This window comes from Hypomesus transpacificus, chromosome 1, assembly GCF_021917145.1.
Source record: "Hypomesus transpacificus isolate Combined female chromosome 1, fHypTra1, whole genome shotgun sequence".
Taxonomy (NCBI): domain Eukaryota; kingdom Metazoa; phylum Chordata; class Actinopteri; order Osmeriformes; family Osmeridae; genus Hypomesus; species Hypomesus transpacificus.
In genome coordinates, this window is record NC_061060.1 from 3,622,456 (window position 1) to 3,643,233 (window position 20,778).

Sequence of the window (20,778 nt, forward strand, 5' to 3'; positions counted from 1 at the left end):
CTATGCACTTTTGTAAAACTCTCTTGGAATTCTCTTTGGATAAAAGCATCTGCTAAATGCAAATGTCCTGTAAAGGAGCCTCAGAGTTTTGAAGATGTGGGTGGTGACAACGTGCTACTGACAGGCTGTAATCATCTTTGCTGGCATCAGTAACATTGAATAACAGCCCAGACGGCTCGACCAAAATAAGAGTCAAACTAAAAATACTTGTTAATGTCAGGTTTATATACAAATTAGGTCAATGAGACCAGCAGAATTCATTGAGCAATTCATTACTAAAATTCATTAACATTTAACTCAAAAAAAGCTAAAATAAAAAGTATAAAAACATCTCAAATTACCACTTAAGACTCAATAATTTGTTGCATCAGTGGTAAGATAGGGACACAACATGACATACAGGCAAAAAACACATAACACAAAATGATTTCAAGCAGAGCAGTCAAATGCTTTTGAAATACAAACCTCAATTCATTCCATAATAGCAAAAAGCCACTCACTCATCAATTTACTTACTAGCTAATACTATTAAGATACTCCCTTAAATATAAAATTATATTAAACTGAGTCATCAGTAGCCAGTGAAGAGCAAGCATAGCCACAGTCAAAGACCACACTGCCTTCAAATAAAGTACAATCTGGGAGCAAACTGAAATACAACACACTTGGAAAAATCTGTAAGACTTCACCAGATACAAGATTGTGGTAACTAGATTTTACATGGTTGGTGCTATGCTGTGCTTGTATCTGTGTATCTGTCTTGGTCTGTGTGTGTGTGTGTGTGTCTGTGCTATACAGTACTAGTGACAGTGGGTTACATAACTGTGGCAGTTTTACAAAGCGGGGGACCCTGTGAGACATCAGACCATGGACGTCTGTCTCCCCATGTCAGAGGAACATGGGGGAGGTGATCCACAATGACAGGTTCAAGGCATTTGAACTCAAACCTGAACATAGTATTTTTGAAGCTGCATTGTGGAACACCTGAGGACCAGCCTGTCAGACCAGCAGGACCTGCTGGGTCTTGGTGTGGAGAAACGCTTCAGGGCCTGGATGAATCAGCCCTAACTTAGCGATGGGGAAGTATTGGCACTAGACAGGAGAATCTTGGGTATCTCAGAAAGAGCTCCAGGGTGTCTGCATGTGGAGGAAGAGGGTGGAGGCCATTACTTGAAAAGGGTGAGGTGGCATGAGGAGAGAGAGAGAGGGGGGTGGGGGTGGGAGATAACTTAGCGATGGGGAAGTATTGGCACTAGACACGAGAATCTTGGGTATCTCAGAAAGAGCTCCAGGGTGTCTGCATGTGGAGGAAGAGGGTGGAGGCCATTACTTGAAAAGGGTGAGGTGGCATGAGGAGAGAGAGAGAGGGGGGTGGGGGGGGGAGATAACTTAGCGATGGGGAAGTATTGGCACTAGACACGAGAATCTTGGGTATCTCAGAAAGAGCTCCAGGGTGTCTGCATGTGGAGGAAGAGGGTGGAGGCCATTACTTGAAAAGGGTGAGGTGGCATGAGGAGAGAGAGAGAGGGGGGTGGGGGGGGGAGATAACTTAGCGATGGGGAAGTATTGGCACTAGACACGAGAATCTTGGGTATCTCAGAAAGAGCTCCAGGGTGTCTGCATGTGGAGGAAGAGGGTGGAGGCCATTACTTGAAAAGGGTGAGGTGGCATGAGGAGAGAGAGAGAGGGGGGTGGGGGGGGGGGAGAGAACAGGGAAGGAGAATCACGCATCAGAAACCAGATGGGGTGAGAACGTTCATGTCTCTAGGCTTGAGTTTGTGAGGTCGCTGGGCGACCCTCTGAGCGTCGATGCCAGAGATCTCGATCTTGGGGGGGTTGAAGCTGGACGGGTCGTCCACCATGAGGCTGACCTGGGTGTTGATGGAGTCCATGGTTGTGGACTTGGGAAGGCCAAAGTAGGACTGCAGTGAGAAGCCTGGGGACACACAGATGTTCAGACCAGCTGTACCATTCAGAGAACATATTTTCAGTGAAAGCCCAGGGTGGTTCATTGCCACAGCAGCGGCACTGTGATGGTGATACTGGGGCTCCGGAGTACAAGTCCTCCCCAGAGATGCCTGTGTTGCTTGCTCACCCGTGTTGGTCTCGGAGCCAGGGTCGGTGGAGGACCGTGTCCCAAACAGGCTCCACTTCTCCGCTCCTCCTCGTCCTCCCTCGTTTCCTCCCATGTCTGCTGGGTTGGCACTAGTGAGTTCTGGTGTGGCAGGGAAGGGTGCAGGGCTCAGGTTGAACCAGTTCCTGCACCACAGAAGGACAAGCGTGACAAAGACAAACGTCAGAGGCACTCTAGATGACACCCTCAGAAGCAGGTTGGTCAACTATGGAAAGAAGGTGTATCCATGCAGATACTGAGTCTAAAGAAAACTGTCACGCATATCATCTAGGCGTTGACCTGTAGACTACATCAGACAACAGTACCAGGCGACGTTCCGTTTTTTTTTGCCACCAGGGGGCACCCCCGGGGGGGATCTGTCGCTCACCTGCGGTTTGGTGCTGGAGAGGCGTAGGGGCTGGTGCAGGGGCTGACACAGGGGGTGACACAGGGGGTGACACAGGGGGTTACACAGGGGGTTACACAGGGGGTGACAGAAGGGGTGGATTGAGCTGATGTTGAAAGCCTTTCCTCCTTGTCCCCGATGGGCACTCTCAACTTCTGTTGAAAGAGAGAGAAAATCTGCATTAGACCGACACACACATTTACATTTAGCAGACGCGTTTACAAGAAAGGGCAAAAGGTGCATAGGTCAATAATCATAAACAACAAGATAGCCCCAAAAACAATGTGGGTAGCCAAAACACACAGCCCTTCAACACACACAAGATTGTGACAGACTAGCAGTGATCAAACAGAACAAAGGCCAGTAATGTTTTCAGAACATGTTCTTAAATGTCAGTCTGGCAGCCCTTGACCATAGAAATGGGGCCAGAGAGATAGAGAGGCCAGGCAAGGAGGTGGAGGGCAGAGGCCAGTGGTTTCCCACAGAAAATATGATAGTTAAGGTGGTAGGGTGGGGTTTGCAGTCAGACCGGGACCACTTTGAGTTGGTCACGGTTTGGAAGGAAAACAGGACAAAACAACAACCTGTTTTTGGAACAAAACAACAACCTATTTTTTGGAACAAACAGGAATAACATTACTCGTAACACAGACTGTCACATGTTCAAAGCATGACATTGTTTGTTCATATCTCTAAAGACACCATGCACATGCTGAATCATTAGTTCAAATAACAAATTGATCATGAAATACCAATCGGAACATTCACTTAGATCATCCACACACAAGATACCCATAGTTTCACCATGTAGTTGTTTGTACAATCATTAAATATTGTACTACAAAATATGTGATACATGTTTCATAATATACTACATCACCATAAATGGACTAAGAGACTACTACAGACTACTACAGCAGCAGAAATGTGTTGATGTGTTGATGACAATCATATTACAACATTTTTATTTTTTATTAATTAGCAAACAATTATCTACAAAGGAAAACTATGCTAGTCTGAACATGTACTGCAGTGTTCCTCACATGGCTCAAAAAACAAACAAAGCAAAATAAACGATTTATTACACTCCTACATTTCCATCAACCTTGTCTTGTGGATTTGGCCACAAGTTTTCATCCACATCGCAACAGAGTTAGTGTTTTCATTTGACAAAAAGCTCTGAAAGAATCTCCAGGCATGGCATTTCCAGGCCTGGCACTGGCCTTCTGTGATGTCATTGTATGCCTCATCCATGGCCTGGAGATCAGTAACTTGTTCATAAGGGTGTCTATCGTACACCTTCCATCTCCATGTGAAGAACAAATCCTCAATAGGGTTGAGGAAGGGAGAATATGGGGGCAGGTACAAGGCTGTAAATTGACAAAACAATTACAAGGCCTGCATACCTACAGTTGCTGCTGGTTTTCAAATCTGAAAACATGATGGTTTAGTCCAATTTCATGTAATTGGTGTTAATGGATCTCATTTTGAGCAGAAGTGTCAATTGACAAATCATTGTCATGTAAGGAAATGACAGATATTTCAGATGTTATGTGTGAATTGTATTTTAAAATCGTAACAGTTTGATGTTAAGTTGTGTCATTTTAAACAGATGACTACAGTTCAATAAACAAATGATCTAAGGTGAATGTGTAATGTATCCAAGCAATTGAAAATCGTGTTACCGTTTTGAAAAATGTGCATTTTGATCATCAGTTGTGAGTTGTGTGTCTAGAGTTTTGAAGAAGGACATCTATGTTCTGAAATTAGTGTCAAAGTGATTGTAAAAAAAACTGTAAAAGCAATATATGCCCCTGCATTAACAAAACACAAACGCTTCAGATCGTAAACACAATCGAACACAATTCTACAAGCCAGAGCACAGTCAAACAGACCATCAAATGATCACAAGCCTACCTTTCGTTTTGTTTTGGTCACTACTATTTCTGGAACAATATTATCTGCCTTCATCTTCAATTTTTGAGGATAATCCCCTAATCCTGTGATTGAATTTGCACTATCCATGATTCTGTCTGTGTTCGTTTCAACATCCTGAAAAATCAACCTTCCAATGCAGGAGAACGTTAATGTTAGAGATCACTCAGTGTCCTCTACAGTTTTAACCTGACGCGAACATGCTCTTAATATTGGCCTTGTTCCCGTCGAATCCATATATAGAGTATAGCTAACTGGCTGACGAGTTTCACCTGACAAACACGGTGAGACAGGCCAGCGGAAAGGTTGGGTTACTGTTTAATGTTAGGTTCCCTGTAAGGACACCGGTGATGTGGCTAGACTGAAAGTCGCTCTGGATAAGAGCGTCTGATAAATGAATAAATGTAGACTCAAATGTGCGTATGCTAGAGCTAACCACTTACTACGAGTTACGTTTAACTAAGAGATATATTTTATTATAGACGGACTATGTATTATATTACTGTAGGGCTGACGTTAGCTGTATATAATTAACGGTTCTATTAGCTATCCAGCGCCGTTGCCAACTACATTCAACGACACTGACTGGAGAGTTGTTGTTGCGCTGGCAGGGTCCGAAGTCAGTAGGCACTAGCTTAGCAAGCTAGCACTAGTAGTAGTAGTAACAACACATCGCTAACCGAAAGCTAGCAACCTGAATCCATAATTATTCACCACTAGACTATTAATGCATGTTTATTGGTCTTAATATAGATAAGCAAAATTGGCAACCTACTGACCCAAGATGTGAGTGTTATCACATACTCAAGGCCTGGTCATAGCTTAGTATTCACTATGAAGCTAAGCTAGTCTGGCTAGATTACGTACAGTCCTGCTAGACCAAAAAAAGCCAAGCGGAAAAGGGCCTGGACAAAAATGTTAGTCTACGTTTTAACCAAACTCTCAAACATATTAAAGTTTACCTTTTCAACAGATGGTTTCTTTCGCTTTCCAGTCCGACCCACTCTCTCATTTTATCCATTTTAGTAGATATTTCTTGATAAAGAGACGAATAATACGTAGCTGAACACAGTGTACGAAAAGATAGCCTCAAAAACTTGTCTTTGTAACGAGCTCTCCGATTGGTCGATTCCGGAAAATATAGGGGCTCGACTCATTCAAGGACGTTGCATGGCAACGTTCACAGCAAACCACAGAGAACACAGTATTACGTAATTTGTTTACCAAAGTGTCAATGCTATCGAAGCACAAAGATGGTTCTTCTGAGACTAAATTAATTAGCAGCAAATTGAAATCTTAAGGACTTTGTTTCTCACTCAAAAAAACCCCAATACATTCAAATCAATAACGCCAGCAAACGCATATTTCTGTTGTTGTTTTGGGGCTGGGGGTAATGACCCTGGAAGAGTTGACCTGGCCATGTCTGTTTTCGAGCTGCTATACTTACATGCAGGGGCCGCTCGGCCATGCGGTGGAAGTGTGTCTCTTCTGCAGACAGGCCCCTGTGGGGGGAGTAACCAGCCTCTGTTAGACCTGCCTGGTGCTCAAACCTCAGCAGGCTCTCCTGGGTCTGCCCTGCAGGACACCACACAAGTCAACATTACAGGCTCTGCCACTCATTTGAAACACAACCTCTATGGACGATTAGGGGTTCGCACTGAGGACTGAGGGTGTTAGAGAGTCATAGAACGACGTTTAAAAAAAAAGACCCAGTGATATGACACTAGTTTGTCTGCTGTGTCGACTCACTGATCATAAGTGTGTTCACAAGGGAGGAGGCCTTGGTCTTGACCACGGGGAACGGAGGCTGAGCAGAGGGTTTCGTCTCGAACGGGCCCCGCAGAGCCCTGGAGGCCCCACCTTCATCCTCCTGACAACACAGTTCACTGTTTTACACACATTACTAACACACAGCCAGGCTTAATATCCACACACACACGCACACCTCTGCAATCCTCTTGAACTTTCTTTGTGGGATGACTGGGTCTTTCCAAAGAAAGCCAAAGCTCACGTCTGGGGGTGGGGACTGCATGGGTGTGTCCAGGGCCTCATCATAGGTGAAGGTGTGCCGGGTCATGCCCATGGAGGAAGACATGGCCCCAAACAGGCTGCAGGGCACCCCTGACTCCAGGGCTGTAGGGGGCGGTGTTGCAGAACAGCAGCAGGTTTAGGGTTACCACATCAACCACAGAGGGAATGTACTTGCTAACGTTGGTGCAATGATGAAGTCACCGTGCATAATCCCAGACTTAAATAATGGCCTACTACTAGATCAAATGCATTATTTATATATGCATATTATATTTATAATTTATTTACTCATTTAAAAAAATATTACTGTGTTCATATTACTTCGGTCTCTTTTTTATGTCTTAATTCATGTTTTACTTTATTGTCCTGTCATGCTATGTGTCACCACCAAGAGAAGTGCAATTCAATTTTGTTGTATGTGCAATGAGAATAAAAGTCATTCATTCATTCATTAACAACTCTACCGTGCAAAGGCAAAAGACTGTAACTTCAATTTTGTCGAAAATGAGTTTTTGTCATTTTTGGAACATTAAGGTCTGCTTTATTATGTGGCCAAATATCTTGAACTGCTAATTTGACAATATCGGTTGTCGTTGTTAAGCAACAGCAAAACAACTAATTTGATGGCCTGCCTTTTCTTGTAACATTTTCATTTTTTTTTATCCACTGCAAACAACATCTTCTGAGAAGTTAAATCCACAGCATGATTTTTGAGCATTAGCCCTAGCCTACTGGCTGGCGTTCAACATAAAAAATCCCCCAAATGAGTCGGTCATGAGTATCTTACCCTGGCAATTTGATAAAAAAATAGAGTATTTTAACAGACACCCACCTGTTACATGGGCTTATAATATACAGAATTCATATCGTGATCAGCAACCAAATGAGCAAAGAAAACGGAAGTTACTGTCTTTTGCCTTGGCATTACCTCTTACTAACTTCAAAATAGGTCAAAAGCGAAGTTCAAGATCAATATTTTTTTATGTAGTTAAATGTAATTACTAAAACATCAAACCCGATTTCCCGTGCCCTACCTATAATACATTTGGCAGGACAACTAAAAAACTTTGAAGTCATTTTTCTCAGTTCGACACTGGTGAGTTACGGTCTTTTGCTTTTGTAGGGCAGAACTGTAGTATTACACGTTGAGGAGAGTGTGTATGAAGTACCTGGTATGTATGAAGTACCTGGTGTGTCGCCTTGACCTGAGCCCATGTTGTCGCCGGACTAGGACAGGGAGCAGGTAGAGACAGAAGCTGGAAGGGACAGGGAGCTGCTGAGGTCTGTACCTGTTCGCGTCCTACAGAATTGTGCAAAGAGTTAGATGCCCGAGCCATAGGCCAAAGTCGAAGGCACTGACCTGCTGTCGGCCGCAATATTGATCCTATGACGTCAAGAACAGAGCACAGGGTTGGGTAGGTAAAGATCTCTGACGCTTGAGATTGAGGGTAAATCATGTGTCCGTACAGCCCCGAGCAGAGTGTAGACCACTGTCCCACCCCCTAAATAGACCCAGGGTTTGGTTACCAGCACAGGGAAAGGGCACAGGCCATCTCTGGGAGATGCAAGTTCCCCCTCACACATACCACACACTCCTTCTATGTCTGCACAGGTCTGGGTGTGAAGCGGTTTACTGTCTCGGTGGTTGAAGAGTGTACGAAACAGGAACAAGCTGCGCTGTATCATGAATCACATTGCAATATTAATATGGACTTTGTTTTGCTATTGCAACACTCCAGTGACGTTTGGTCACCTGTATGTCTGGTGTCATACAGGTGTAGCCCCCACATGTCCTATCCCAAGTTGAGGTACATAGCAATGTCATATCTACCTGCTGCCTTCTTTACAAAGCATTTGACTTCAAATGTGTGGGTTGTCATGACATTTAAGGAGCAGTATCTATTAGACACAGGTCTCAGGTGGCTTATAACTGGACGGTCCAGACTGAGTAAAGAGTGTGCGTTTGACCAAATATTTGGCCAAATCTTCACTTCAACTAACAACGTCAGCCCCCAGTCAATATTCCACAGTGACTTGCAAAAACAGTATCGTGTGATAAAATATTTGAACAGAAGTAAGCATGTCCTGACATACAAGTAGCCTATCGTGATTCAGCAGATATTGAAGCATCTTACAGATCTACGACTCTTTTTTTTTCTGTGGCATTTTTCATGCATAATTTTTTGCAGACACATTTATAATTCCAAATTGTTTGAAAACCATAATTTTTTTTTCAAAACAATAATAGTATATTTCTGTCGTATTCACATTATTACATAGCCTACTTTATAACTCACCTTTTCTTAACACCCTGCTTTGACTTTGTCCGCTAGTCAACTGTCGCTAGTGCGCTGCGCTCGAGACGATTAGCGGAATTGTTGAGCAAACAAATGCAGGTAGCTTTAGGCATGACTGATGGATGTACGAAAAGATGGAAGGTAAACACCGCTTAGCTACCATTCTACTGTTCTCGGGTGGAGCCAGCGGAAGTGATCATTCTGTGGCCCGAATTGTAAATGTAGCCTATAAGTTCCTACATGGCCATGTTTGTCTGACTAAACATGTCACTGTCCAACCAGTGCGGATCATCAGAATCATAATTTGGTTTATTCATCATGTAGGTTTACATAAACACGGAATTTACTGTGCCAGTAAGGTGCAAACAATAAACATATATGGGTCTTAAATTTAAAGTTAAAGAGTACAGGAACTAAACAGTCTGAACATTTAAACAATTTAAAATATACAATGTACATAAAAATAGAATAAGGATATGAATGGGCAGCATAGTGCAAATGAGATCAAGGTGGCTTGTGCATAGTGCAATAGGTGTCGGATGGACTAATAGATAAATGAAGCATCGAAGCATAGCCCAAGCCGTTACCAATATTCATGTTCAGTTTGATATACTGTAATAAGTTTGATACGCTGTGTTTTTATATTTAATGGACATGCATAGTGTGTTTATGACATGCCCTGCCACCCCTACACAGCTGCCCAAACTTATTCTCACCTCCTCAGACAGGTTGAGAAGGTAAACTGTCACTACAGCTTTAAGTGCTTCTAGTTGAACCTCCCCCCCCCCCCCCCCCCCCCCCCCCCCACAAACACACACCCACAGACATGCACACTATTACAACCATGTGGCATGGAGTGTGTCTCATGGTTGTTATGGGGACACACCTCCGTGTTGGAATGGGAACACTTTCTGGCCAGGTCTCCCGTTAGCCTAAACTTAGCCGCAGGGACTGGAGGATGATCAGAGTGTCGGGTTCCCCCATCTACGCATGTATGGTCTCAGGGAACACCATGTGATGCTCTCAGGCACTTGAAGGGTTATGTAAGAAGAGTCTTAGATTTATGAGACACCAGGAAAGACTTATTATTCTCTCTGTGTTCTGAAGCCTGCCGTATGACCACTGTAGTCACACTTGTTGTCTATTCCACCCCTCTCTCTTTTCCCCTCCATCACCCTCTCACCCCCACCCTACCTCCTTCAACTTTCCTGATCCTCTCACCTTCTATCCACCTCACCTGCTGAATCAAAGCTCCTGGGTGACTTGGCTTTATTCTGTGTATATCTCCAGATCTGGAACCTACTGTACTGTTCACATATCGCCACAAGGTGGCGACGGTTACACTAGTCCCACTCTGGGGCCAAAATACATATCTCTTCTTCTACCAAGATTTAGTTTATTATTATAAACTTTAAGATTGTAATGAAAAGGAGTACAATTTATAAAAAGAAACTTTATTGTCTCATAGCTTATGTGTGTAACAGACATGACAGACTTTATAAGAGCATATTGTAAAATGGTAAAACAATACTAAGGGGGAAATGACAAGAAAACAAATACAACCATTGAGTTCCTTTAAGATTTTAGATCCTTGGCTTTCAGCTAACAGAATGCTCGTCCTTAAATGCAGGGAGAGTCTCAGAGGGAGTCACAGCAAGGTCATGTTTCAGAGTCAGCGCTGCTCTGGAAGCTGAGGTGGGCTGGTGGGCAGGGGCTTGTTCCTGTTGAAGCAAATCAAACAGGATATCAGTCGACTACACACACACACACACACACATACAAGTTAACTAATACTAACACACTTTCAAACAAGAATGTGCAAGACGTAGTAATGACCATGTAAGTTTGTCAATTCATCGTTTCTTACGTGAAACTTCTGAGTATCTTCTGAACCAGCTTCATTTTTGGGTCCAGGCAGTACTGCAGACCGTTCTTCAGACTCACACTAGAGGAACAGGATATTACCTCATTAACCAGAGGAAATCGTTCTGTTTTGTAATCCTTTTTGTATCAACATCAATCACTTAATTTAGTCAATGGGTTTATATTAGTCACCCACAAAACAACTAGAAAGTAAAACTTCATTTTCAATCTGTAAAAATACAATATTAGCTGTAAATGTACTGTTTGTCTAATTTCAGGGAACCTTTGAAGTCAGACAGATGGACTTGCAGGACGGCCAGGTTGTATGATGTGAACTTACACAAATTCAATCCTGTCACAGGAGTTTCCTGGTGGGTGGATTTGGATGTCCTCCACTTCTGTGGGCTGGGTGCGCAGTCTGCTGCTTGTCCTGTGGCAGAGACAGCGTTGACTGCCTGAGCCTACGGAGAGAGAGACAGAGAGAGACAAAGAGAGAGAGAGACACAAAGAGAGAGAGACACAAAGAGAGAGAGAGAGAGATAGATAGAGAGAGAGAGAGACAGAGAGACATCACATATTAATAACATAGTATACATAGGGAGTCAGGTGGCTGAACGGTGAAGGAATCAGGCTGGTAATCTGAAGGTCGCCAGTTCGATTCCCGGCCGAGCCAAATGATATTGTGTCCTTGGGCATGGCACTTCACCCTACTTGCCTCGGGGGGAATATCCCTGTACTTACTGTAAGTCGCTCTGGATAAGAGCGTCTGCTAAAATGACTAAATGTAAATGTAGTATTGACATACAGTCAAATATACTACTGTATTTAAATCATTTTTTAATTTCATACATTTTATATTTAAGAATTTAAGAATTTGTTTGTTATTAAGTGCCGGATTCCAAAGATGATTTTCCTTTATATGTATATTTTATAGACTGTATATGAACAGTTATTGCGTGTAAGGGACATAATATTAATAACATATTAGTATCACACAAGTAGCATGGCAGGAATATAATGTGATAATTAAATACCCACCAACGCATACTTTTTTAAGGCATCCATATTAAATATATATATTTTTTAAGTATAACATTTCTGCCGGGTATTCCTGAATAGAACCAACAAACTACAACTGTGTCAGTTATAATGTTTAATATAAAGACATAATAATATATCTTTTGACATATTATTTTAATACCTAACCTTGCCACTTTTTCAGTGCCGTATTATTAACAGTAATAAGACAGCAATCACTCATCACAGAGTAACAACATGATAACAACACATTAATAACGTGAAAAACACACGGTAATAATGTGATAATTACATAATAATAACGTGATAGTTACATAGTGATAATCTGATAGTTACATAGTGATAACCTGATAGTTAAACGGTAATAACATGATAATTATACAGTAAAAATGTAATAATTACACAGCAATAATATCATAATTACACAGTTACCACGGTAATAAGAGCTACTCACGCTGCGCCAGGGTCACACAGACAAACATAGCAAGGAGCATCAGGACTCTGGTTGTCATGGTAGTGGTGGTCGTCATGTCGCCGTGGAACAGAGAAGGTCTGGTTATCCTGCTTGAGATGATGGATGATTGGAGGTGTGTGAGATGAGGAGAGACAGGGTCCTCTTATAGTCATGTTTGATGCTACGGTATATCTGTGAGCAAGGGAAGTTTCCATAATGGAAACTGAAACTCCCTCATTAACCACAACGCTGCTTCCTTCACCTCCGGCCTACCCCCACCCAAACCTACCCAGACCTCTGCCCATACCCATCCGTCGCCCACCTGCTTTATTTGACCCCTATCTAATCATCACTTATCTGACTAGAACCTACTTTTATCAACTTATTGTATTAGTTACAAGTTTTATTTTTATTTTTATTTAATGTTTATTTCAGGCGCAATGGCCCATACACACCAAGTACTTGACTAAGGTTTATTATGGGGAAGGGACTGGGGCAAAATAGCAACAAGTTGTGAGAAAGCTTAATGAGAAGAGTGTAGTGATAAAAAAAAATAAAAAAAATGAATTAAAATTGTATTTACAATATATATGTCTGTGTATTTTATTTTGTTTCAGTGGGCTCGTATATGGGTCAATGTGGTGACTGCTTGCCACAAGGAGTTAAGTGGTAAACAAGCCAAACATTTGGGTTGTGAATGAAAGGGTGAGTGTTGATGTGTCATTGGTTTGTGTTTATGTATGTGTATGTAGATATGTATGTGTGATAACTATACGTGCATATGTGTGTGCGTGTGTGTGTTAGTATATGTGTGAGTGTGTGATGCAGTTAGTGTGTGTGAGTGTGTGAAAAGCAGAGATGGCAAAAGTACAAACATCCTTTACTCATGTAGAAGTACAGATACTCATGTTTAAAAAGGCTCTGGTAAAAGTACTTTTTCCCTCAAGTTCAAATAAAGAAGTAGGGGCTCTGACATATTGCTAAATCCCTCTGTCTCATCCATAACGTTAGTCATTCTTCTTGTTGCTTTCGGCCATGCTTCATTGAGCATTTAAGGAGTGACAGTAAAATAGTTGTCAGGAAAATTAATAAGTAAATTACTGATACCAGAAAGAATCTACGAAAGTGTTTGTACTTTGTTACTTCACATCTCTGGTGAAAGGCCAGTTTCGTGCATCACGATACTGAGAACTATAGGCATCTCAGCAGCCTGTGGTTAGCTCTCTCTCTCTCTCTCTCTCTCTCTCTCTCTCTCTCTCTCTCTCTCTCTCTCTCTCTCTCTCAGATTCTGCCTGCTGTTTCTGATACCTCATGGAAACATGGCCTGCACTCTCACAAGGTTCCACTACCTAAGATCTAAACTGGACTATTCAGCACTTTACTCACCAAGAAAGTCAATTGTAATGTGATTAATCCTTCAATAGTAGGAATATTAATAAGATAGCAAGTGTAAAACAACAGTGATATTTAATATGACAAAATATAATAACATGACTCATAATATTTGATGACCTGACCAAGAAGATTTAATAATTTACATGATCAACAGGGATATTAACCAATTATTGTTACAATCATTAGTATTAAGCTGCAGAGTGATTAGTAGTTATATTGTTAGACTGGAGCAGAGATCTCAGACATAGACCAGACCTCAGTCTTTTATTAGCAGCAGGGAAAATTCCTGCTCTTTTTCAAACTTCAGTTCTTTTAGTTTTCTTTTGTGTGTTGTTTACTGGACAACAGCAGTTTTTCAGATGAAGCCTCCAGACAATAATGATGTGGAGTTTCAGATGATTGGTTCCGTCTGAGAGCTTGAGCAACGCTACTTTCAGGTCCTGTTCCTGCTTGCTGCACAGTTCAGGGACGGCACCAGCATCAGAAGACTGACACGCCAAGATCTGGGATTGGATCAGATGACCTTTCAAGATCTGAGAAAATGTGCATGTGGAGATGAGGACATGGACAGGGACAAAGAGAGACACAGAGCCTGTGATGCTGCACTGCCTGTGATGCTGCACTGCCTGTGATGCTGCACTGCCTGTGATGCTGCACTGCCTGTGATGCTGCGCCAATCACAGTCCCCAGCCCTGTAGCTACCTCTGTTTAAACCGACATTTACCAACTCTGACCCAAGTTGAACTGGATTTTGGTGTTTCAACACCCTTTGACACTTCCCTGTTGTGTGACTATGTTTGGCCTGTGTTCTGCACCTCTCTTTCACCAACCGTCTCTGGAGGAGGGGGTCCCTCACTGAATTGCTCCTCCCAAGGTTTCTTCAATTTGTTCTCCTCTAGTGAGTTTTTCTGGGAGTTTTTCCTTGTCTTCCTTGAGGGTTTAGGTTGGTTGAGGGGCAGTTCAAGGGGCGTATGTAAAGCCTATGTGCGTTGCTTGTAAAAAGGGCTATACAAATGCAATTACATTTGATTTGAGATAGACAGATAAAGAGAGAGAGAGAGAGATAAACCACTTTATTTGAATTTGAATATTGAGACAGATAAAGAGAGGCAGAAAGAGACAGTAAGAGACAGAGAGAAACAGTGAGGGACAGATAGAGATACAGAGAGAGAGACAGAGCGAGACAGAGAGAGAGACAGAGAGGGACAGAGAGAGACAGTGAGGGACAGAGAGAGAGACAGAATGAGACAGAGAGAGACAGAGAGGGACAGAGAGAGAGACAGAGACTAAACCGGAGAGGGGGGTTTACTAGTTCTAGTCTGCAGTCTGAGTCATATCTGTACATCTCTGAGGTTTGGCTGCGGAAGACACAAACACGTGCGGTGTTCTGTCGGGAAAGAGATGCAGCCGCGATACAGGACCCATGACAGACGCACACTGTTCTCCCAGCTTCAGTATTACACGGGTGGGAATAGTTCCTGTGTTTTATTTATAGGGGACAGGAGAGTGCTTTTGCTGCTATCCTATAGTTCACAGTGTTCCTCTCACAGAGAGAGGGAGAGAGAGACAAAGGGATACTGGAGAACACTGGGGCATGAGACATATTTAACTCCGATGGATATGCTTATTTTGAGCTTATGTTCTGTAGGGTTTTCTAAGTCTGTGATCTAGGGTTATTGCAAGTACATGAAGGAGATGGGCTCCACAGTGACCTTATATTCAATATCCATTTTTACACTCTTAAACTGGTGCAACCTCAACCCCCCCCCCCCCCCCCACACACACACACACCTCACCCCCACCCCCCTACGCCTTATGTTCTGTGCTTCTCAGAATGCAGCAGGATATTGTACCACAACCCTAAATGATTACCTCTGAGCGCTGACCACAACATCAACACTGAGGTTCTAAAAACTGCGTCAGTGCAGCCAGAGAACATATCAACATGTAGCCCTCTTCCTGCTCCACCGGTCTGTTTGCAGGCTCCCCATCACTGCAGGCCTGCTCTGGTCTGTTTGCAGGCTCCCCATCACTGCAGGCCTGCTCTGGTCTGTTTGTAGGCTCCTCATCACTGCAGGCCTGCTCTGGTCTGTTTGCAGGCTCCTCATCACTGCAGGCCTGCTCTGGTCTGTTTGTAGGCTCCTCATCACTGCAGGCCTGCTCTGGTCTGTTTGCAGGCTCCCCATCACTGCAGGCCTGCTCTGGTCTGTTTGTAGGCTCCTCATCACTGCAGGCCTGCTCTGGTCTGTTTGCAGGCTCCTCATCACTGCAGGCCTGCTCTCCCCCCTTCACACCGTCTGAACTATGTCTGCCTATTTTGGTGTACAAACCATCTGGGGTAAACATATTCTCACGTGTACCTGGAAACTGTGTCTATATATTGGTCATCTTTAGATTTACGCTTATAAAAGACAACAGTTGTGCAGACTGGGTAGAAGAGACTGAAAATCAATTGTTAAATTGTCGTTTAAGATGCAAAGAATTGTGAATGTGCACTAGTCTTTATAGATCAACTGTGTGGGAAGAAACAAATTATGAATGTCTTAGCAATCATAGTCTTTGATCTGTGTGTGTACGTTGTGTGTGTGTGTGCGCATAGCTGTGTGTCTGTGTGTGAATGCTCCGGTGTGCGTGTGTTTGCCTGTGGGCACGCGTGGATGTCTGTGTGTGGCCTACGCCCAAAATCAAGATTCTATTGTTTACCCACCATGGAATCCCTCGACAGTTGCCATAGAAACCAGCTGGATCCCAACTGTTTCTGGAATCCATGCAGCTCAATCCAAGCAGCCAGGCAACAGTAACAATCACAGCAAAACACTGTACGAAAATTGTGTTTATTCAATCCAAGTTTCCAGATAGGCAAATGTATAAAAAGACCGTGTTTGTCAGATATCACAAATGTTTATCAGCTTCCACCAGCATTACATGCAGTGGAATGTGTGAGCATTTCTAGTGCTTTCCCTAGATTAGGTCAAGAGGTATGTCTCAGATGTGGTTTGTGGCACTGTGTGTGAATTTATGTTTGTTTGTGTGTGTGTGTGTGTATAGGGGAGAGCATGCTTTTGTGTGCACGTGTTTGTGCATTTGCATTCGATTGTGTGTGTGTGTGTGTGTTTCATTTGTAATTTTTTCTGATTCAGAAGTTAACTTATTTATGTAACAAAACATGATCAGAATTATTTACAGCTGAACAATCTAGTCCCACTGTCACTGAGGTGGCCTGTAGCAGCTTGTCTCTTGAGCGTCTCTGGCAGCATGATGCCGCACCCGGTCACAGTCTCAGCGGCCAGGCATTCCAACCATGGAAAGGAACCTTCTGGAACCTTCTGAAACCTTCTGGAACCTTCAGGAACCTTCTGAAACCTTCTGAGTCCTTCCGATGATGTAACCCATTTCCTCTTGCCAGAAAGAGTGTTGATCTGAGTTCTGTGTGTGTGTGTCTGTGTTGTGACACCCCCTGAAGCTCACATGTCATCGATAACGGGCTGCGCGGAGGCTCGCTCGCCCCCCTCTCTCCACACCCAGCCACGCCAGTCTGACATCCACTGAGACATTAGGGACTGCTTCACCTTCTGCCTCCCCCCTCCTCCCTGCCTCCTCCCCTCTTCCTCTGGGCTGGCGGGCTGGGTGTGGTGGCTCTCTCCAGGGGTGGGGGCTGGCTGGGGGGCTGTGTGGGGCAGGGAGGAGGTGCACAGAGCAGGTGGAGGGTGGAGGGTGGGGACGGGGCAGCTGCTCTTGTGGTGTGAGATGGGGCAGGAGCGGGAGAAACTGTACGCATGGGGGCGTGTCTGTCCTACTGGCCACTCCCCATCCCTCCTCCCACCCCTTGCTTCAGCCAATCGCTGCCTCAGGCTCCCTGACTGACAGGTGAAAGGGGCAGGGTTTTCCTGGTATCCATAGAGATACTCCAAGGGATCCACTGTACCATGGCAACCAAACACAGCCTCTTCGTTTCCATCCCTCTTCCCGCCCTGGCGAGCACTGATGACATCACCGATATCTCTCCCATGAGCTTGCTCTCTCTGGTCAGGGTCAAAGGTCGCTTGACGCCGGTCATGAGCGTTGAGCCGTGACAACCTCTGGTTTAGAGAGTCCTTCTGGCGCGCGTTGATGACATCAGAGGGGGAGGCGGAGCCCTGAGGGGGGAAGGGGGGGCAGGCCAGCTGGCAGATGGACTGCAGGTAGTCCTCAGAGGAGAGGTTAGCCTGGCTCCTTGTCAGCTCCTCGTAGCCCTCAGAGATGGTGGGCAGCAGCAGGCTTCTCTTGGCCAGCAGAGAGGAGCGAGGACGCATGGCTGAACACTGAGGGACACGGGGACAGGACAGTGACCAGGAAGACACAGTCAGAACAGTTCTGTTGAAATGTTCTCCCATCTCTGTCACTCCTTCTCTTTTCTAATCTCCCTTCCTCCTTCTCTCACTCTCTCTCTCTCTCTCTCTCTCTCTCTCTCTCTCTCTCTCTCTCTCTCTCTCTCTCCCTTTCTCTTTCTCTCTCTCTCCTCTCCTGTCCTCCCTCTCCTCTCTATCCTCCCCTCTCTCTCCTCTCTCTCCCCTCCTCTCTAGAAGTGTAAACCCCCTAGTGGTCAACGACAGAACTGCATCAACAAATGAATAAACACATTCCTCTTTAGCAGCGTTAATGTACAGGGTTCTGAGTACAGGGCTAGTCTATATGTATTCCTGCTCTCTCTAATGCTTGAAGTATGAATGACAGTCCAGCTGTATTTCAGTACTAACCTCAGCTCCAGAAATAGGCTGGTCTAAACCGAGCAGTCGAGCGTGTGTGCTCCAGGTGCAGCCCAGGCTAAAAATAGAGCCACACCTTGAGCACACACACTCCCACTGCGCTCCGTGGCTTAACACACACACACACACACTCCTGCAGCACTCCTGGCTGAACGCATACACTCTCACAGCACCCCTGGCTAAGTACACACACCCCTGGTTGATAGCTGTTCTATTCTCAGATTGACCTGGGCAAACACAGCAAACATCAACGAGTTCAGTGTAACATCTACATTCTCTATCGTTTAAATGTCACGTCCGAGAGCTTGAAAACTCACCTGAATTCAGTTGGTGTGTATCAAGCGTGTTCTTCTTCCTTGTCTCTGCTCTCCTGTGTGTGTGTGTGTGTCCAGCCTGCTGTCCTCTTCTTAGTGTGTTCTGTGTGTGTCCCCTTTTGAGTTTTGTGTGTGTGTGTGTGTGTTTGTAAGTCCTCGGTGAGCCTTTGTGTGTGTGTGTCCTTAGTGGCTCTGTGTGTCTCTGCAGTTTAGTTCAGGGCTGATGTTTGTTTCTGAGCGTGCTCTCTGGCTCTGACTGTCTGAGTCTGTCCACAGGCTATGGTAAAATGTAGATTTATCTTTTCCTCATGTCCCCCTCTCTCTCTCTCCTTCCCTCCCTCCTTCCCTCGCTCTCAGTCTGCCCTCCTTCCCTGATTCTAAAAATAGCAGCACCATCCACTTCTTTACCTCAAGCGCTGTCATTGGCCAGCTGTATTGATGGAGGGAGGGAAAGACAGAGAGAGGCAAGCACACAGAGCAGAGAGATAAACAGAGAGACAGAGAGCGAGAGAGATAGAAAGATAAAGAATGAGAGAGATAGAGAGAGAGAGAGATAAATCTTGCTTGTCTAAATAACCAGTTTCCCGATGTCGACCTTGAAACCCTGTGAAACAGATGGTCACCATAAGGAGCGTTCAGGGGGCCGATGTATAGCATTATGCATGCATGCTTGTGATACCTCTGACAGATCTGTGTGTGTGTTTGTGTGTGTGTCTGGGGACTCTGCAGGTTGTGTGTCTGTGTGTAAATGAAGACATGCTCTCTGATGGAGCTGAAAACCCTGTCCTCCACTGGAAGGCTCCTGAAGGAGCATGTGTCAAGTCCAATGAGAGATGGAGACACAACAAGCCCATCCCTGGGGGAAGAGGTGGTAGGAAGGTCAGACACACAGCAGGGTTTGTTTGTGTCTCCTGAAGAACAACAAGTCGTACTGAGAAGCCAGGAGGTTGAGAAGCTGGGTTCCACGAAAGCCGATGTTACATCACCACTTCAGAGAATCCCCCCTAGAGGCCTGCTGACCGGCAGGCAGATGTCACGGCTCAGGACATTAGACATTAGACAGGGGTCCATATGGAACACACACATCAACAGGACATTAGACAGGGGTCCATGTGTAACATACACACCAACAGGACATTAGACATTAGACAGGGGTCCATATGGAACACACACACCAACAGTACATTAGACATTAGACAGGGGTCCATATGGAACACACACACCAACAGTACATTAGACATTAGACAGGGGTCCATATGGAACACACATACCAGCAGGACATTAGACATGCAAGTGTTTGTAGAGAGGAGCAGAGATGAAGCATTATGAGAGTGGCAGAGATGATGCATCAGACATGAAGCAGAGAGATGAAGCAGTAGAGATAAAGCATCAGACATGGAGCAGAGAGATGAAGCATCGGACATGGAGCAGAGAGATGAAGCATCGGACATGGAGCAGAGAGATGAAGCATCAGACATGGAGCAGAGAGATGAAGCATCAGACATGAAGCAGAGAGTTGAAGCATCAGACATGGAGCAGTAGAGATGAAGCATCAGACATGAAGCAGTAAAGTTGAAGCATCAGAGATGTAGCAGAGAGATGAAGCATCGGACATGGAGCAGAGAGATGAAGCATCAGACATGGAGCAGTAGAGATGAAGCATCAGACATGAAGCAGTAGAGATGAAGCATCAGACATGGAGCAGTAGAGATGAAGCATCAGACATGGAGCATTATGAGAGTGGCAGGGATGAAGCATCAGAGATGGAGCTTTCCAACTCTTCCAGTTACTGCAGCACAACTAGGTGCGCTAGTTTGGGTTTGTGTGTGTTTGTGACAGAGCAGTATGAATGAGAATGAGAACGCTTCAGTGACTACCCCCATTACAGATCTATTATGAGAGCAGTCTTTTTATAGAAGGGTGCAAAGATGGTGGAGAAGGTGAGTCATGCTGCCACATGGTGTTTTTCTATACTGCTACGGGTCAGGCTGTCACACACACGCACAATTGAGACCCCATGTGTTCATAAGAAACACTTCCACTGCCGACATGAATCATTCAGAGGCCCATAGGTTTCCCTTGTCTGGGTGTTCCCATGCAGGATGACATCACCACCAACACACAGTGGCTCTGAACAGTGAACATGTACACATTTATCTGACCAGGAGTAGTTAGCGGGATTAAAGG

At 44.5% G+C, this 20,778-nt stretch overlaps 3 protein-coding genes across 5 annotated transcripts; all 3 read right to left on the minus strand.

The window, feature by feature from the left end:
* Positions 1 to 204: 204 nt before the first annotated feature.
* On the minus strand, positions 205 to 7,956 carry LOC124468255 (putative monooxygenase p33MONOX). Of its 3 annotated transcripts, XM_047020952.1 has the most exons (8): positions 7,846 to 7,956; positions 7,655 to 7,741; positions 6,400 to 6,587; positions 6,204 to 6,324; positions 5,902 to 6,029; positions 2,502 to 2,674; positions 2,096 to 2,259; positions 205 to 1,936 (listed from the first exon to the last, which is right to left on the minus strand). In XM_047020952.1, the coding sequence occupies exons 2-8, from the start codon at positions 7,698 to 7,700 to the stop codon at positions 1,731 to 1,733; spliced, it is 1,026 nt and encodes a 341-aa protein (XP_046876908.1). In that variant the 5' UTR covers positions 7,701 to 7,741; positions 7,846 to 7,956; the 3' UTR covers positions 205 to 1,730. The 3 variants fall into 3 exon arrangements, with proteins under 3 accessions (XP_046876908.1, XP_046876995.1, XP_046877047.1); XM_047021039.1 differs by having other exon boundaries at positions 7,673 to 7,955; XM_047021091.1 differs by having other exon boundaries at positions 6,466 to 6,587; positions 7,655 to 7,953.
* A 2,264-nt stretch (positions 7,957 to 10,220) lies between these two features.
* LOC124470969 (growth-regulated alpha protein-like) lies at positions 10,221 to 12,310 on the minus strand. Its single transcript, XM_047025268.1, has 4 exons — positions 12,138 to 12,310; positions 10,986 to 11,106; positions 10,650 to 10,727; positions 10,221 to 10,503 (listed from the first exon to the last, which is right to left on the minus strand). The coding sequence occupies exons 1-4, from the start codon at positions 12,211 to 12,213 to the stop codon at positions 10,455 to 10,457; spliced, it is 324 nt and encodes a 107-aa protein (XP_046881224.1). The 5' UTR covers positions 12,214 to 12,310; the 3' UTR covers positions 10,221 to 10,454.
* Positions 12,311 to 16,359: 4,049 nt separating this feature from the next.
* On the minus strand, positions 16,360 to 18,718 carry si:dkeyp-72g9.4. Its single transcript, XM_047023325.1, has 2 exons — positions 18,595 to 18,718; positions 16,360 to 17,833 (listed from the first exon to the last, which is right to left on the minus strand). Exon 2 carries the CDS (start codon positions 17,822 to 17,824, stop codon positions 16,997 to 16,999), a length of 828 nt encoding a protein of 275 aa, XP_046879281.1. The 5' UTR covers positions 17,825 to 17,833; positions 18,595 to 18,718; the 3' UTR covers positions 16,360 to 16,996.
* Between the last annotated feature and the right edge of the window lie 2,060 nt (positions 18,719 to 20,778).

What these genes read in the sequence shown, in the direction of transcription:
- LOC124468255 (XM_047020952.1), bottom strand. Translation starts at nt 7,700, where the DNA reads ATGGGCTCAGGTCAAGGCGACACACCAGGTACTTCATACATACCAG. An exon ending in AGGTACTTCATACATACCAG is followed by an intron (nt 6,588 to 7,654) that starts GTACTTCATACA and finishes CGCCCCCTACAG; the next exon opens with CCCTGGAGTCAGGGGTGCCC. An exon ending in TGGCCGAGCGGCCCCTGCAT is followed by an intron (nt 2,675 to 5,901) that starts GTAAGTATAGCA and finishes CTCTTTCAACAG; the next exon opens with AAGTTGAGAGTGCCCATCGG.
- LOC124470969 (XM_047025268.1), bottom strand. Translation starts at nt 12,213, where the DNA reads ATGACGACCACCACTACCATGACAACCAGAGTCCTGATGCTCCTTGCT. An exon ending in CTGTGTGACCCTGGCGCAGC is followed by an intron (nt 11,107 to 12,137) that starts GTGAGTAGCTCT and finishes CTCTCTCCGTAG; the next exon opens with GCTCAGGCAGTCAACGCTGT. An exon ending in TGTGACAGGATTGAATTTGT is followed by an intron (nt 10,728 to 10,985) that starts GTAAGTTCACAT and finishes CTGTTCCTCTAG; the next exon opens with TGTGAGTCTGAAGAACGGTC.
- si:dkeyp-72g9.4 (XM_047023325.1), bottom strand. Translation starts at nt 17,824, where the DNA reads ATGCGTCCTCGCTCCTCTCTGCTGGCCAAGAGAAGCCTGCTGCTGCCC.